This window comes from Lithobates pipiens, unplaced genomic scaffold (assembly GCF_037356315.1).
Source record: "Lithobates pipiens isolate NorthernLeopardFrog02 unplaced genomic scaffold, aLitPip1_a1.2 Scaffold_16, whole genome shotgun sequence".
NCBI classification, from domain to species: Eukaryota; Metazoa; Chordata; class Amphibia; order Anura; family Ranidae; genus Lithobates; species Lithobates pipiens.
This window is the reverse complement of record NW_027507748.1, coordinates 431,795,958-431,812,857: the sequence shown is the minus strand read 5'-3', so window position 1 is coordinate 431,812,857 and position 16,900 is coordinate 431,795,958. Positions and strand designations below refer to the sequence as shown.

General features: G+C 45.9%; 1 protein-coding gene across 1 annotated transcript in view; it reads left to right on the top strand.

Annotated features, from left to right (window-relative positions):
• Positions 1-16,900, top strand: part of LOC143983192 (E3 SUMO-protein ligase RanBP2-like) — a 183,796-nt gene that overhangs the window by 127,670 nt on the left and 39,226 nt on the right. The window contains exons 21-22 of the mRNA XM_077482612.1: positions 12,577-12,747; positions 14,019-14,087. Of these exons, the coding sequence (XP_077338738.1) occupies positions 12,577-12,747; positions 14,019-14,087 (240 nt within the window). The remainder of the gene's footprint in view (positions 1-12,576; positions 12,748-14,018; positions 14,088-16,900) is intronic.

The following is a 16,900-nucleotide window of genomic DNA, read 5'->3' as shown; positions in this document are numbered from 1 at the left end:
AGTTGGGGGGGGGGGGGGGGGGGAGGTGATGAACTCGGGCTGGGTTAGTTTAACCCTGCCCAGTGTGACTGCGCCCTTAGTCTCTTGCTTTAACGTTAGGGGTTGACATTAGAAAGAGTTTTCTCAAGCTGCTTCAGTGCGAGGGGGGCGTGGCCGGATGTGGGAGTGAGTGAGTGAGAGAGTGAGAACGCTGGACGCCCGCTCCTAGCCTCCCCTAGCTCTCCCTCCATGTAAGAGAATCTCCCTGGTGGAGGTGGCGCTTACTCTGGGCTTCTACCTGGACCCTGTGTGGGACGTGGCGGCCCTGGTCGCCTGGCTCCGGAGCTTGTTGTACACCGCCGGGCGGTGCTTGGCGGTGGGTCTCGCGGGAGTTCGTGTCGGCGTGGCGCCAGCGTCATCAGAGGCGCGTCATCGGGAGCGAGCCGAGCAGAGGGAGCCTGCGGGAGCCCGAGGGAACCTCTCCAGCTGACTCGGGACGCGCTGAGAGCAGTGACTGCAGCAGCAGCTATTAAGAAGTCATTAAGAAGACCCGGGCGGCGGCCCGCAGCAATTCATAAAGAAGAAGCCTATGGCATCTACCTAGGCTGACGGTAAAGCGGCAGTGTGCGGTGGGGTGAGAGGCAAGCAAGGAGGAGGGGACAGTACCTGGGAATGACCATATGAACATTCAAATATATTTGTCTACCTCTACTACACACTAAGCCTGTTTGCTGGAAGATATAGGGTCCCAAGCCTTTGGAGCCCTTGGGATTTACTGAAAGGGCTGTCTCCCCTTCTTTTTCTTTTTTTTAGTATTGCAGTCTCTATAGCGTGATGAACTCTGTTAAATTATCTATGCAAATCCAATACAACATCTAGAACATTTAGAACCAGGCAAACTGTTGGGGGAATAGTCTTTTGGGTCCATGCTCAGCCTGCACGGTTACCCTGCTGTTACCTTGGCTTGGAGCCACCGCACTATTTCTTTTGCCTTACCGCATGGACTTGTATCACGCTGCTAACACTAGGTTTTTTGGGGGGCGATTCTATCGCAATTTTTTAACATCTCTATTTCTGGCCGCTTTTTTACCATGCTTAGTAAGCGGGCTAATGAGGATGGGATGATTGGTGAGGGGAATCAAAAAACTCGGGCTGCTAAAGAGAAAGCAAATCAGGCATCGGCTACTGTAGTAGCAAAACTGGAACGCTTTGCCCATGCAACCTCCCCTACCAGAAAAGGGCCCCCCCAGCCAGCAGTCCAAACAAAGACACAGGGGGGTACTGCGGAAAGGAGAAGTACCACTCAACTAGCATCTAATCCAGGACGATCACCTAGTGGCAGCAAGATACATGATGCAGCTACAGCAGCAAGCAAGATAGCACACAATATACCAGCGCCGGTGGAATCCCCTCCATTGGAGGGTGATGAGCCCACACTGCGTGATATATTGAAGGCAGTTAATGAATGCAAAGTGTCTATAGATGGCCTCGATAACCAGCTAGCCAGTATTAAAATTGAATTGCACTCCATGGGCCAACTACTGAGCAATACAGTGGCAAGAACTACGATTCTGGAAGGGAGACTGAGCACGATCGAGGATGACTTTTCCCCACTACAGCAAAAAATAAATGCACTATTGAAACAATCAGCCATACAGTCAGCAAAACTAGACGCGCTGGAAAATAACAACCGTAGGAATAATATCCGCCTGATTGGCCTCCCAGAGGGAAGCGAGGGGTCTAACCCCATAGATTTTTTGGAAATTTGGTTCAGGGAACTTATGGGTAACACCCCCTTTACCACTCTCTTTGCTATTGAAAGGGCCCATAGAGTCCCCGCAGGTCCGCATCTATCAGAGGGCCGCACCAGGCCTCTGATATTGAGACTCATGAACTATAATGATCGTACCATTTTATTACGTAGGACCAGGGAGCTGAAGGATGTTTTCTATAAAGGATCCAGGGTCTCATTCTATCCAGACTTCTCGCCAGATCTACAGAAACGGAGAGCAGAGTTTATCCCTATTAAGCGAACCCTCCGCCAATATAAGTTAAATTATGCACTGTTGTATCCTGCCCGGCTACGAATAACTGCTTTGGGCTCAACTCTTTTCTTTGACACCCCAGGAGAAGTGGAAAGATGGTTGGAGGAACATAAAAGTGATTTTTAGCCACTCTGCAACCATTGGGACTGGCTAAATAGGACTGGCTCCTTGGGAGCCTTTTTTTATTTTTTTTTTTTTTTTTTTTTTTTTTTTTTTTTTTTTGGGGATAACACCTGCACGAGTAACAATGTTAGAGATGTAGAAAACTTATATATGTTAGCTAGATTTAGCTTGAGGCATGGGATTATAATGTTTTTTTTTAGCACTAATTCGCGCCTCTTAGAAAGGAGGGATGAGTAAGGGTGTTAGTATAAATGTTGGTATAAATCGCACAATATAATGCAAATATCACTATATCCCTCACATAGGTATTGGAGGGGGTGTCATTGAACACCCCCCCCCTGTTTTTGTATAAAACCTGCACGAGTAACAATTCTAGAGATGTAGAAAATTTATTATATTAGCTAGATCTAGCTCGAGGTATGGGATTATAGTGTCTTTTTTTTTTTTTTTTTTTTTTTTTCTTTTATTTTAGCACTAATCTGCACCTTTTAGAAAGGAGGGGTGAGCAAGGGTGTTAGTATAAATGTTGGTATAAACCGCACAAGATAATGCAAATATCACTATATACCTCACATAGGTCCTGGAGGGGGTGTCATTGAACACCCCCCCCTGTTTTTTTTTTTTTCCTCTCCTCCTTTTTTTCTTTTTTTCTTTTTTTTTGGATGCAAAGGTGCACTGTCTTAATTCTATATAATATCTGCACTTGAAATAACTTTATTGAGCAGCACGGGGGAATTTTTTTATGAAAGTATGTGGTATGTTTTATAGGATCATTGATTAGTAAGGGGGGGTGAGGAAGGGAGATGGCAGGTACGTCATAACATAGTGTAAACACTATTAGAAATGCTTAATGGTTGGGCATCGAGGATGCCTCACTGAATACGCCCTGCCACTTCCCTCCCCCCCCCCCTCCCCTTTTTGTGTTTTGTACTTTTTGTTTTTCGTTTTATTATTTTTATTATTTTTATTTCTCTTTTTTTCCTTTTGAGCCTAGGTGGCATTAGTGGCGGGGTACTGAGTGAGGTCGAGGTGAGACATTCCGGGGAGCCTAGGGCTCCCTGGGCTATTTGGGAGAGCGGGGGGAACGGAGTTGGGTGTCCAGGGTCCTGGGGAGTATGGAAAATCGAGCCACAATAGTGTCCCCCAGGGGATACCCTGATGGGTGGGCGGGTGGGTGGGAGGTGGTGGGGGGGGGGAGGAGCTGCTCAGGAAGTTGGGGGGGGGCGGGGGGATGGGAGGGTGGGGAGGATGGGTGGGTCGTAGGGTTAAGGGGACCACCTCGAGCGCGTATAGCCGATACAACGGAATTGGGGGGGGGGGAGGGACAGTGGGCCCGTCGTGGGAGGGCGGGCCCCCTTCTCTCCCTCCCCCCTGTCCCGTCCGGTCTGAGTACTAACAGCACCTATGGGTAGTGCACATATCTTATCATGGAATGTGAGGGGATTGGGAGACCCAAAAAAGAGGGCAGCAGTTTTTCTGGAAACAGGAAGGGGAGGTCCTGGCTTGCTTTTCCTTCAAGAGACACACCTAATTCCCAGTACAGCCCCATTGTTAAGGAACCGGAGGTTCTCGGCATACTATCACTCTTTTCACACAACTTATTCAAGAGGGGTGAGTGTCCTTGTTAAAAGAGGCACAGATTTTCTGTGCAAAGAGTCCTCTATTGACAAAGAGGGAAGATTTGTTTTTTTGTTTGGCCTCCTGTCCGGGCGCCAATGTATTTTAGCCAATATCTATATACCCCCTCCTTTCAAACTGGAAGTAATGGTCAAGTTGACGACGTTCTGTCTAGATAAACCAGCTGTCCCATGTATAGTAGTAGGCGATTTCAACGAAACGCTGGACCCGCATATTGATAGATTTCCTGCTCCACTGGCGATCAAAATGGGGCGTTTGCAGGGCTTCATCTCCGAAATAGGTTTGAGCGACTTATGGCGAACACGCCATCCTCAAGTAAGACAGTATTCTTGCTTCTCCAGCACTTATTGCACACTATCAAGAATTGACATGGTACTGGGCAATAAAGCAGCCGCGGAGGTGGTCCAGGAGATAGAATATGGAGTAAGGGGGGTGTCTGACCACTCCCCCCTGTCCATGATACTGTCTCTGGGTATTAGACCAGGCCCAAGAGAGTGGAGGATTAACCCGGGCTGGCTGGTATTAATGGGCCCCCCAAGTTCCCACCAGGAAAAGTTAGAGGAATTTCTTCAAATAAACAGGGGCTCTGCCCCCCCGGGTGTGGTTTGGGACTCCTTAAAAGCCTACATTAGGGGCACATTGATACAACAAGTAGCAATTATTAAGAGGAAAACTCGAGACCAGGATTTAGCAATGAGAAATAAGGTAGCCCAGGCAGAACAAGCATACATAGCAGCACCATCGATTGCAAGTCAGCGGGAATGGCTGGACAGCCAACAAGTCTATAAAATAGCCCTCCTAAAAAAAGCTGAGAACAGGCGGATTTTCCAGCGCCAGCATTATTTTGGCGAAGGAGAGAGAGTAGGTAGAACCCTTTCTCTCCTGGTTCAAACTAACAGTGCTCCAACAGTAGCCCAGGTAATTAAGTCACCCACAGGTGTTCTGGTCTCCAGCCCCTCCGCAATTATGAGGGTATTCCACGATTACTATAGGAATTTATATAAATCTGTCATTCAGGGACAAGGTAATTCGGCGACTGATTTTCTACTTCGGACAGCAATACCAACTTTATCAACAGATGATAAATTCTCTCTTGAGCTACCACTTACGCTGGAAGAATTAAGGAATGCAGTGGCCGCAATGCCTAACGATAAATCCCCAGGGCCAGATGGCCTTCCAGTAGAAATTTATAAACGCTATGGGGAGGTCCTGTTGCCGGAACTCCTCGTGATATTGAATCACGCATTGGAGACAGGGGAACTCCCTGACTCGATGCGTGAGGCTAATATTACTCTAATTTTGAAGGAGGGAAAGGATTCCCAGGAAGTTTCATCATACCGGCCGATATCCCTGTTATGTACGGATATCAAAATACTAGCCAAAGTACTAGCAATCCGGTTAAACACATACATTCACAAACTTATACACCCAGACCAGTCGGGTTTTATCCCGGGTAGGGCGACTAGCACCAACATTAGAAGAGTCTTCCTTAATGTCCAATTACCTAGAGATAATGAGGGGGTGGGGGCCATCCTAGCACTTGATGCCACTAAGGCCTTCGACAGTTTGGAATGGGGCTATCTGTGGAGGGTCCTAGAGAGGTTTGGATTTGGCCCCCTTTTTACCCAGTGGATAAAATTAATGTATAACAAACCTAGGGCCAAAATCAAGCTGGGTACTGAAACCTCTGAACCATTTCAACTGGAAAGAGGTACAAGGCAGGGATGTCCGCTCTCCCCCCTCCTTTTTGTATTGGCCATGGAGCCCCTTGCGGCCCTGGTAAGGTCTTGCCCGGACATACAGGGATTTCGGCGGGGTAGTTCCGAGGAAAAAATTGCCTTGTTCGCAGATGACCTTCTATTCTTTATTGGTGATGTGGACTCTACCCTGAATAGAGTGATCCATCTGATGGGCGAGTTTGGCCAACAATCGGGCTTAGAGATCAATTGGGACAAATCAGCTCTTTTACCACTGCTCCGGCATGGGGAACATGGGGCACCCCCAATGATAACCGGCCTGGAGTTGGTGACTAAGCTGAAGTACCTGGGCATTTGGATATCAGGGGACGTAAGTCAATATGCCAATGAGAATCTGGCACCATTATTGACGAAAATGAAGAGGAAACTTAATAGTTGGTGTGGCCTCCCTCTCTCGGTGGCGGGCCGCTGCAGCCTGGTAAAAATGATTTGGCAACCCCAAATACTTTACATTCTACACAACTCTCCAATTTGGATCAACCAGAAATGGTTCCAGGTCATGGACTCGCTTATTCGGCAATTAATCTGGAAAAAGGGGCATGCTCGGATAGGCTTACACACGCTGCAGCTGCCCGTCGCGGAGGGAGGGTTGGCCATACCACATTTGGGGGCATACTTCTTGGCCGCCCAACTCCAGCATCTAACAGGGGCAGGACTTCAAGAGGGGGGGTCCATAGGTCACAAGTTGATGATGATGGGAGCACCTCACAAACTGGTTCCCGAAGCTCTGGAGGCTAATGCCCTTTCTTATAGCTGCCCCACCAATACTCTAATGAGGAAGGTATGGCAGCAAGCAAAGCGTAAATTGGGATATGTGGGAATAACTACCTATACTCCTCTATGGTGTAACCGTCATCTGTTTGAATTAAATAAGGTCGACAAAGCTCCGGAATGGGATAGCCAGGGGATTAATAGAATAGTACACCTTTATGAGGGGAACACAATGAAATCTTTTGAAACTATCAGCCAGGAATTCAATGTCCCTAATAGGTCATTTTACAAATATTTGCAACTGAGGCATGCAATTCAGGCCCAATATGGATCACTCACTATTGAGCGAACTGAAATACCCCTGCTCCAGGCCCTCATAGATCATGGACACGCAAAAGGTCAGATCTCGGGCCTATATATGAAGCTTAGAGGCAGTTTCTTGAAAGGCGAAGGCCCAGCCAAGAGTAGACAGGGTTGGATAGGGGATCTCGGCCCGATATCTCGGGAACAGTGGGCTAAAACGCTTGAACAGGGGCACCTGGCCTCTATATCTCCATCCCAGCGCGTGTCCCATCTGTTCCTCATATATCGGGCATATTACACCCCCCAGAAGTTATGGAAAATGGGGAGGAAAACCAGGGATGAATGTCCTAGATGTGGGGCACCGGGGGACCTCTTCCACATGGTGTGGAAATGCCCAAAGCTGTACAGTTATTGGCTAGAAATAGTTATTAAAATAAATAGAGCTTTTAAGACCACCCTGAAACCTGAGGCCAGGGCCTGTATACTGGGGATATTTGACGGGGTTAATATTCCTATGCCAATCAAGCCATCCGTCCTGAAGTGCTTATATCAAGCTAGGCGACTGATAGCAATTAATTGGCAAGCTAGAAACCCCCCCGATACTGGACAATGGGTCAACGCAATTAACTCCCTAATATGGTGCGAGAGAGTAATGCTTATAAAGCTAAACAATCTAAGAAAATTTGAGATATTATGGCGTCCCTGGCTGACTGATATGGGATTCCCCCTGGAGTGAGGTCAATATATGGATGGCCTAGTACCCGCTTGGGATTCTGCCCCTTTCCCTCTAATGCGGAGCCCCTTCCTTTTTCCTCCTTTTTTTTTTTTTTTTCTTTTTTCTTTTTCCTGGCCTGCATGGAGGTGGTTGTCTGGCTGTGACTGGGACAGTTGTTGTCGGCATTGCGCGCTCGAGGTGGGGTGGGGGGTAGGGAGGTCTGGGGGGGGTAGGGCGGGGGAAGGGCATCAAGGGGTGGCAGAGATGTGTAGCCGCTACATAGCAGTTTTAGCGCACTAGCCTAGCCACTAGCTAATATTATATCTAACATTCAGGTTTAAGCGTGATGTATGCTATGTTAGCGCCATTACTCAATCATATTTTGTCTTGTGTTTTGGAATGTATCAGGCTACGCCACCCCGGTATTGTAAATTATTATTTTTGTATTGGTGAAAATATTAATAATAAAAATTAAATAATAAAAAAAAAAAAAAAGAAAGAGTTTTCTAATTTCCTTAACAGTTTGTACCAATATATACCAGTCCTTTAACCACTTCCTTACTGGGCACTTAAACCACCCTCCTGCCTAGACCAATTTTCAGCTTTCAGCACTGACGCACTTTGACAATTGCACGGTCATACAACGTTGTACCCAACTTACATTTTTTTTTTGACACAAATGGAACTTTCTTTTGGTGGTATTTAATTACCGCTGGGGTTTTTATTTTTTGTTAAACAAAAAGATGGAAAATTTTGAAGAGAAAAAAAAATCATGTTTCATAGTTTGTAAACAGGTAATTTTTCTCCTTCATTGATATTCGCTGATGAGGCAGCACTGATGGGTACTGATAGGCACCGTCCTGGCAAATTAGGTCTGCTCTGTAGCCATGTTCTTTCGGCTATAGTGCGGATGGGAGGTGGTTAATTATCATTTTTGGCTCTAAATCCTTCTTCCTTTTCAATAAATCTGTAGACCAGTGCCAGCTGACAGTCTTTTTCTGAAACCCAAAACCAAAAATGTAGTATTTTGAAGCTCGCCAATCATTAGATGTGATATCTGCATCAGCCACACGCGACCCTATCTCTCCCCCCCCCCCCCCCCCCGGTCCGTCCGTATGCAAAAGGGGACTTGGGTTTTATTCTAACATGTTTACGGATCTAAAAACTGAATGGGGACACAAGGGCCATTTTGGATCCAAGATCCCTGAACCAGTATCTATTAATCCAGTCCTTTTGGATGGAGTCCACTCAGTAGTAGCCTCGCTCCAGATGGGAGATTTTCTAGCCTCCATCGACATCGGGGACATGTATTTACACGTACCTATCTTTTCAAACTCCTCAGAGGTTCCTCCGATTTACTGTAGAGGCCCTTCGGGCTTGCCACAGCTCCCCGGGTGTTCTCAAAGGTCCTAGCTCCAGTACTGGGTCTTTTAAGGGCCCAGGGGATCTTGGTGCATGGGTATCTAGATGACCTCCTGCTCAGAGACCAGGCCCTGGATGATCCTATATATCCTCGGGTGCTCCTAAGCTGGTGGTTGCAGGATCAGAACCTGCAAAAGGGAAGATCCTTCCTGCCCTATCAGGGTTCAGTGTGACAATGCCACTGCTGTGGCCTATATAAACCACCAGGGCGGTACCAGAAGTCATTCAGCTCTGAAGAGGAGGTAAACCACATACTAGCCTGGGCAGAGGGACATCTGCAAATTCTATTGGCGATCCATATCTCAGGAGTAGACAACTGGAAGGCAGATCTGCCCGAGGGAATGGTGCCTAAACCCAAGGGTGTTCCAGGAAATTTGCCAGCGTTTGGGATGGGTGACCAGGTTCAACAAGCTACAGCAATTTGTGTCCTCAACAAGACATCCTCTGGCAATCGGAGCAGATCCCTGGTTTATGCCTTCCCTTTTGATCCCTCTACTTCCACATTTTGTTTCGCAGGATTCGGAAAGAGGAGGTTTCTGGTGGCACCAGCCTAGCCCAGAAGGCCCTGGTTCCCAGAGATCATGAGATTGACATTAGACGGGCCTTGGGTGCTTGCACCCTGCCCCGAACTAATGTCTCAACGTCCTATATTCCACCCCAATTTTTAGTCTTTAAATTTGACGTCTGGCTATTGAAGCCATGAAGGATCGCGGCGTCTTGGGACAGGTGGTGTCTACCCTAGTGAATGCCAGCAAAGCAGTCAGAAGAAGGTTCTATTATAAGGCCTGGAAGACTTATGCTGCTTGGTGTAAAGCCAGAAAATGGCATCCTCTGAAATACTTGATTGGGAGAATTCTTTTCTACAGTCGGCTGTGGAAATCAGATTGGCTTTGAGTACAGTCAGGGGTCAGATTTCAGCCCTGTCAGTTTTCTTCCATAGGCCTTTAGCCTCCCATTTTCTGGTCTGAACCGCGCCACCCCTCCCCCCCGGACTTAAATCTGGTGCCATCTGTGTTACAGAAGCAGCCATTTGAGCCTATCAAGCAAATTGCTTATGTCTTGCTATTTTGCAAGCTAGCCTTCTTGATGGCCATCACCTTGGCTGGACGGGTACAACTTTGTCTACCAGTGTCCATTCACCTAGAGATGGCATATTAACCAGTAGGTAATGAATAGTAGCCTGACTGTGTCCCATGATGTGCTCTAAGAAAAGGATTTTGCAGAGAAGTATGATGAAAAAATCTTTTTGTGCACTGAAGAAAAACATTTTGTGTAAATAAGTAAAAAAAATTGATTACCGTATTTTTCGGACGATAAGGCGCACCGGATTATAAGGCGCACTAGCAACGACCGGCTAATATAATGGATATTTCCATATATAAGGCGCATCGGACTATAAGGCGCACTGGATTATAAGGCGCATTTAATGAAACACAACTCGGATGCGGTACTGTAAGTCAAATTTTATTCAACTCTTTAGCAATAACCATAAAATGGTCTATAACAATAACTCTTAACACTGTTCAATTAAATACAAAACCAGACAATTATTTTTTCACTTTATTCTTCAATAACTATTAACACTGTTCAGTTACCGGTGAATACCGTACAAAACCAGACACTCACTTTTTCACTTTATTCTTCTCCCGCAAATCCATCAAATTCTTCATCTTCAGTGTCTGAGTTTAACAATTGGGCGATTTCGGCATCAAGCACGCCCGTATCCCTCTCATCATTCTCATCAGTATCCGAGTCAGGCTCGTTGCTGTCATCGGTACCGGTACTTAGCTGTTCAGTGATAATTCCGGACTTCTTGAAAGCTCGGATTACACTGGTGACTGATACCTTCGCCCAGGCATCCACGATCCACTGGCAGATAGTGGCGTAACTCGCCCGGCGTTGCCTCCCTGTGTTGGTGAATGTGTGTTCGCCTTCTGTCATCCAATGCTCCCACGCAGCTCGCAGTTTAACTTTAAACGACCTGTTGACACCTATATCTAGTGGCTGCAGTTCTTTGGTTAATCCACCTGGAATGATGGCAAGCACCGAATTAGTTTTCTTCACTTGGGCTTTGACAGTATCTGTCAGATGGGCGCGCATGGAGTCACAGACCAATAGGGATGGAGATTCGTGGAAAAAGCCGCCCGGTCTCTTGACGTAAACCTCTCTCAGCCACTCACTCATCTTCTCCTCGTCCATCCAGCCCTTCGGGTTAGCCTTGATGATGATGCCAACCGGAAACTTTTCTTTTGGCAGAGTCTTCCTCTTGAAAATTACCATGGGTGGTAGTTTCTGGCCATTAGCCTGGCAACCGAGAACTACAGTGAAGGATGACTTTTCGTTTCCTGTAGTGCGTATAGATACCGTACTGGTCCCTGTTCTCTCGACAGTACGGTTTACAGGGATATCAAAGGTAAGGGGGACCTCGTCCATGTTGGTGATGTGCTCTGGTCGGATTTTCTGTTCATTGATCTTGTTCTTGCAGTAGGTATGGAAAATGGCCATCTTTTCTTCGTAATCCTTTGGCAGTTGCTGTGACATAGTGGTTCTTGTGCGGATAGAGAGATTCCGCCTTTTCATGAAACGGAAGCACCAAGAGGGACCTCCTCGAAAGTCGTTGATCTCCATGTCGCGTGCGATCGCTGTTGCTTTGAGTCGAATAGAGACAGTAGAGACGCTTCTACCTGCGGTTCTCTGTTCAATAACCCACTGTTCAATTTTGTCCTCCAACCGTGGCCATCTTGCTTTGTTTCCTCGGAAACTCAGTTTGGTCTTCTTTACCTGGCGCAGGGCATCTTCTTGCTTCCTCCACTTTCGTACCATTGATTCATTAATGTTGAATTCTCTCGCAGCTACTCTATTTCCATGCTCTACTGCATGACTGATAGCCTTCAGTTTGAAATCCGCTTCGTAAGCATGTCTCTTAACAGGAGCCATTTTTGGGGCAGCGGGTATACCGTAGAAAATGAACGAATGAATGCGCACACCTCCTGACTAAGATGGCCGTAATGCTCACGAAGCTGCACTGCTTGGATTGGGCATTACGGCCATCTTAGTCAGGAGGTGTGCGCATTCATTCGTTCATTTTCTACAGTATACCCGCTGCCCCAAAAATGGCTCCTGTTAAGAGACATGCTTACGAAGCGGATTTCAAACTCATCGCTATCAGTCACGCAGTAGAACAACCTAAGAGAGGTTTACGGTACGTCAGTTTACGGTAAGAGACCGGGTGGCTTTTTCCACGAAGGTCATATATAAGGCGCACCGGATTATAAGGCGCACGGTCGATTTTATGAGAAAATTTAGGCTTTTACGTGCGCCTTATAGTCCGAAAAATACGGTAGCTTAATCTTCTGCTGGAGAGCTTGAGCTTGTGAAAACACCAGGTTGGAACACCGAAATACATGAATACAGACGTCATCTCAAAATTTGCAAGCTGAAGTATAATGCTATACAATCAATAGCAGTATCCCCCCCCCGTCCCCTTTTCCCCTTTTTATTCACCGTACCAAGATCAATGATAGAATATCCAAACATTTGATTTGAACGATATTTTTGGATGGTGTTGTGTGTTTTTTTTTTGTATTGAACAAAAACAGTTGAAAATATATAAAATAGCATGCCTATTTTTTTTTTTTTCAAAGTATGATATGCGCCGGTTAATTATTATTTTTGTTTCTTAATGCTTGAAATATGATTCAAAATCTCGTATATAGCTTTTATTTAGTAGCTCAAGAGAAATGGCTTAACTAATGTTCTTTGACTCCCTGCTTATTGAGATTTTATATAAGATACTAGCAGCTTAACAAACATGCAACCCTTTCTACTAATCCCTGTCACTGGTTGTCTGTTTTTTAAATATTTTTTTCTTCATATTTTATAGCAAAGAGTAGTAATGCTCTTGAATCGGACAGCTCCTCTGATGTGCTTATTGTGTATGAGTTGACACCAACAGCAGAACAGAAAGCACTAGCGGATCAGCTGCTACTTCCTTCTACTTTCTTCTGCTACAAGAACAAGCCTGGATATGTCAGTGATGAAAATGATGTTGATGGTAACTTCACAAATTATGTACATTTAAAAAATTTTACTGATATGTTGGAGCTCACGCATCCGACTTAAAAACAAGTTAAATGCAGTCTGCTTTTGAGTTGCCTTCTTTGCTTATTTGGTGAAGAAAAACAGGCTGGCTACTTTCCTTGGTGCCCATGGTTAGAATTACTCAAGGATACAATGGTAATGTATCCTTGTTTTGATCCATGGAAGTCATCTTGCTTCCATTTATTTTTTTCCATCTAGTGGGGCAAAATTGACAGAATTCACCCATTTTTGATTTTTTTGATTTTTTTTTTTTTATATATTTGGTATGCACTTATATACCGTATATACTCGAGTATAGGCCGACCCGAGTATAAGCCGAGGCCCCCAATTTACCCCCAAAAAACTGGGAAACCTATTGACTCGTGTATAAGCCGAGGGTGAGATATGCCTGTCCATCCCTGTGTGTGTGTCCATCCATCCATCCATCCCTGTGTGTGTGTCCATCCATCCATCCATCCATCCCTGTGTGTGTGTGTCCATCCATCCATCCATCCCTGTGTGTGTGTCCGTCCATCCATCCATCCATCCATCCCTGTGTGTGTGTCCGTCCATCCATCCATCCCTGTGTGTGTGTCCATCCATGTGTGTGTGTGTGTGTGTGTGTGTGTGTGTGTGAGGCCTTGTGTGTCCAGCCTACCTGTGTCCCCAGCCTCCGTCCGGTCCCGAGCCTCCGTCCGGTCCCGTCCCGTCCCGAGCCGAGCCTCCGTCCGGTCCGGTCCGGTCCCGTCCCGAGACTCCGTCTGGTCCCGTCCCGTCCCGAGCCGAGCCGAGCCGAGCCTCCGTCCGGTCCCGTCCCAGGATCACCGCTCTTCGTCGGCGCCCATTTTCCTGTTCAAATGCCGCGCCTCCCTGTCTGTGATAGGCGGAACACAATTTCCCAGCAGTCTGTGTTCCGCCTATCACGGCCATCCTTTCATCCTCGTCCGTAGTACGAGGATGAGCGGATGTCCGTGATAGGCGGAACACAGGCTGCTGGGAAATTCAGTGTTCCGCCTATCACAGGCGAAGGCGGAGCCGGAGGCGCGGCATTTGAATTAGAATAGAATGGCCGCTGTCTGTCTGCTCGACACGCTGATCGAGCAGGCAGACAGCGATGACTCGAGTATAAGCCGAGGGGGGCACTTTCAGCCTCAAAAAAGAGGCTGAAAATCTCGGCTTATACTCGAGTATATACGGTAGGTATTGACCAGTTGCTTGAAATAACAATTTTGTTTTTTTGTACAGATGAGGACTTTGAGGCTGCTGTTAAGAAGCTAAATGGACAACTTTATGAAGAAGATAAAAAGGGCAAAGGTATTTATTGCTGAATAAGTGAGTAAATGGTTGGTCAAGAACAGAAATTGATCTTGTACCTCCAGAATAGTTGATCTCTTACCAGTGAACCAGATTTTCACAGTGGAGTCTTTGTTGAAAATACTCACCAGCCACTTTATTAGGTACACCTTGCTAGTACCAGGTGAAACCCCCTTTGCCTTCAGAACTGCCTTAATTCTTTATGACATACATTCAACAAGGTGTTGGAAACATTCCTCAGATTAAGGTCCATATTGACATGGTGGCATTACGCAGTTGCTGCAGACTTGTTGGCTACACATCCAAGATGCGTATCTCCCATTCCACCACATCCCAAAAGTACTCTATTTGATATCTGGAGACTGCGGAGGCCATTGGAGTACAATGAAATCATTCATGTTCAAGAAACCAGTTTAAGATGATTTAAGCTTTGTGACATGGTGTATTATCCTGCTGGAACGAACCATCAGAAGATGGGTACACTGTAGTAAGAGAGATGGGCATGGTCACCAACAATACTTAGGTAGGTAGTGGTATTTAAATGCTGCTCAATTGGTACTAACGGGCCCAAACTGTGCCAAGAAAATATCCCCCACACCATTCCACCACGACCACCAGCCTGAACCGTTGATACAAGGCAGGATGGATCCATGCTTTCATGTTTACGCCAAATTCTGACCCTACCATCTGAATGCAGCTGAAATCGAGCCTCGTCGGACCAGGCAAAGTTTTTCCAATCTTTTTTCCAATTTTGTTGAGCCTGTGTGAATTGTAGACTCAATTTCTTGTTCTTAGCTGACAGGAGTGGCACCCAATATGTTGTGCATTGAGATGGTGCTCTGCATATCTTAGTTGTAACAAGAGGTTATTTGAGTTACTGTTGCCTTTCTATCATCTCAAACCAGTCTGGCCATTCTCCTCTGACATCAACAAGGCATTTTCATCCACACAACTGCCGTTTACTGGATATTTTTTCAGACCATTCTCTGTATACCCTAGAGCTGGTTGTGCGTGAAAATCCCAGTAGATCAGCATACTCGAACCAAGCCTGTCTGGCACCAACAACCATACCGCATTCAAAGTCAGTTTATTCTCCCTTTTCCCCATTCTGATGCTCAGTTTGAACTTCAAGTCATCTTCACCACATCCTAGATGCCTAAATGCATGGAGTTGCTTCCATATGATTGGCTACTTAGCAATTTGTGTTACCAAGCAATTGAACAGGTGTACCTAATAAAGTAGACGGTGAGTGTACATGCCTCATAGTAGTGCAACTTGAATTCGGATATAAAAGCATTTAACCTGCTTGTATCTTTGCCTTCATCAAATTGGTCATCCACGTTAAAACAAGTTTGATATGTTTTTTTTTTTTTTTCGTGCCCCGGTTCCTTTTTTACCCTCATCGACGTGCTATTGATTTTTTTTTTTTTTGTACCAAGTGATGTCATTAGTAGGGCCTCTGTGCTTCTCTTTGCAATCCAGACAGATCAAGGCAGGTGTTAAGGGTTTGTAGGGGCCTGTACATAACTTTCTAAAAACATCACAGCACCCTGCTTTAGTACTCTATCCAAGAGCCCACACCTTCATGCAAACAATGGGTTGACTCATGAGGAGTTAAGCAAATATTCAAATACCTTGATGAGTGGATGTCAGTCTGGAGGAGACTGCACTACATCGCAGCCACATGTGATGCGGAACCTCCATGACAAAACTGAAATACACTGAATGAAAGGCGTGGGAATGTGCTTTGATGTCTTCCAGCCAGTCAAATGAGATGGGCTCTTTCATATCTGTATGGACTTGCCCAGAACAAGTATGCAAAAAAATCTTCAAACAGTGCCAAATCTTCATGCACATGGTGTCTTTAGTACAGCCACCACCTATCCACAATAGCAACTTACCAGAAGAAATGATTAAACCTGCTTATATCATTTAATCCCTGGATCCACTCCCCTCCAGCCTCTGAAGGACCACACACTTATCCCAGGATTATGCTGTGATTACCACTTAAAGCGGAAGTAAGCCCTAATAAGTTTTACTTCTTTATAGCATAATGGGCTAGTATGCATCACAACATGTGCCACTTACCTGAAAACGAAGCCTGCGATGTCCCTGCTGGTGGCCGCGTCAATCTTCACCCCTCTTCCTTCCGAGGCCATTGACTCTGGCTCTCTGACTGCCGGAGTCGTGTTATGTCACTCCTGCGCATTCTTGCGGGGGCCGACGGCACGATCGTACCCTTTCTTCAGTGTGCATGCGCCAATGAAATCTGCGCATGAGTATATGGTATATATCTCCTAAACGATGCAGGTTTAGGAGATATTTCCAGTACCTACAGGTCAGCCTTGTTATAGGCTGACCTGTAGGTAAAAGTGGTCTGTAAGGATTTATAACCACTTTAACGTCCAACAGGAGATCCAAATAAAAAGTTAGAGAGAAACTATTGCATAAACCATAAATTTTATTTAAAACCCCATGTAATTGCACTTAATAGTAAGATGGCAATGCCAGTATAAAATGGTTTGTGCACACCATTAAATGGTGCTGGCTGCGAGCGCTACGCAATGACATGCATGACAATAGGTCCAACCCTACACTATTTATCGTATTGATGTCTTCAGGTACATATTGGGTTTTTGTTCCTGAAGATGTCAATACAATGAAACGAATGCGGCGGGCTTATTGGACATATTTCATAGCGCTGCAGCCTAGCTTGTGGTTGGAGCAAATGCAGTGTCCTCATCACTTCTTGTGAGCTTAACTAAAATATCTAACAATGTCTCTGCCCCCCACCTTCCCCCTCCCCCATGTAA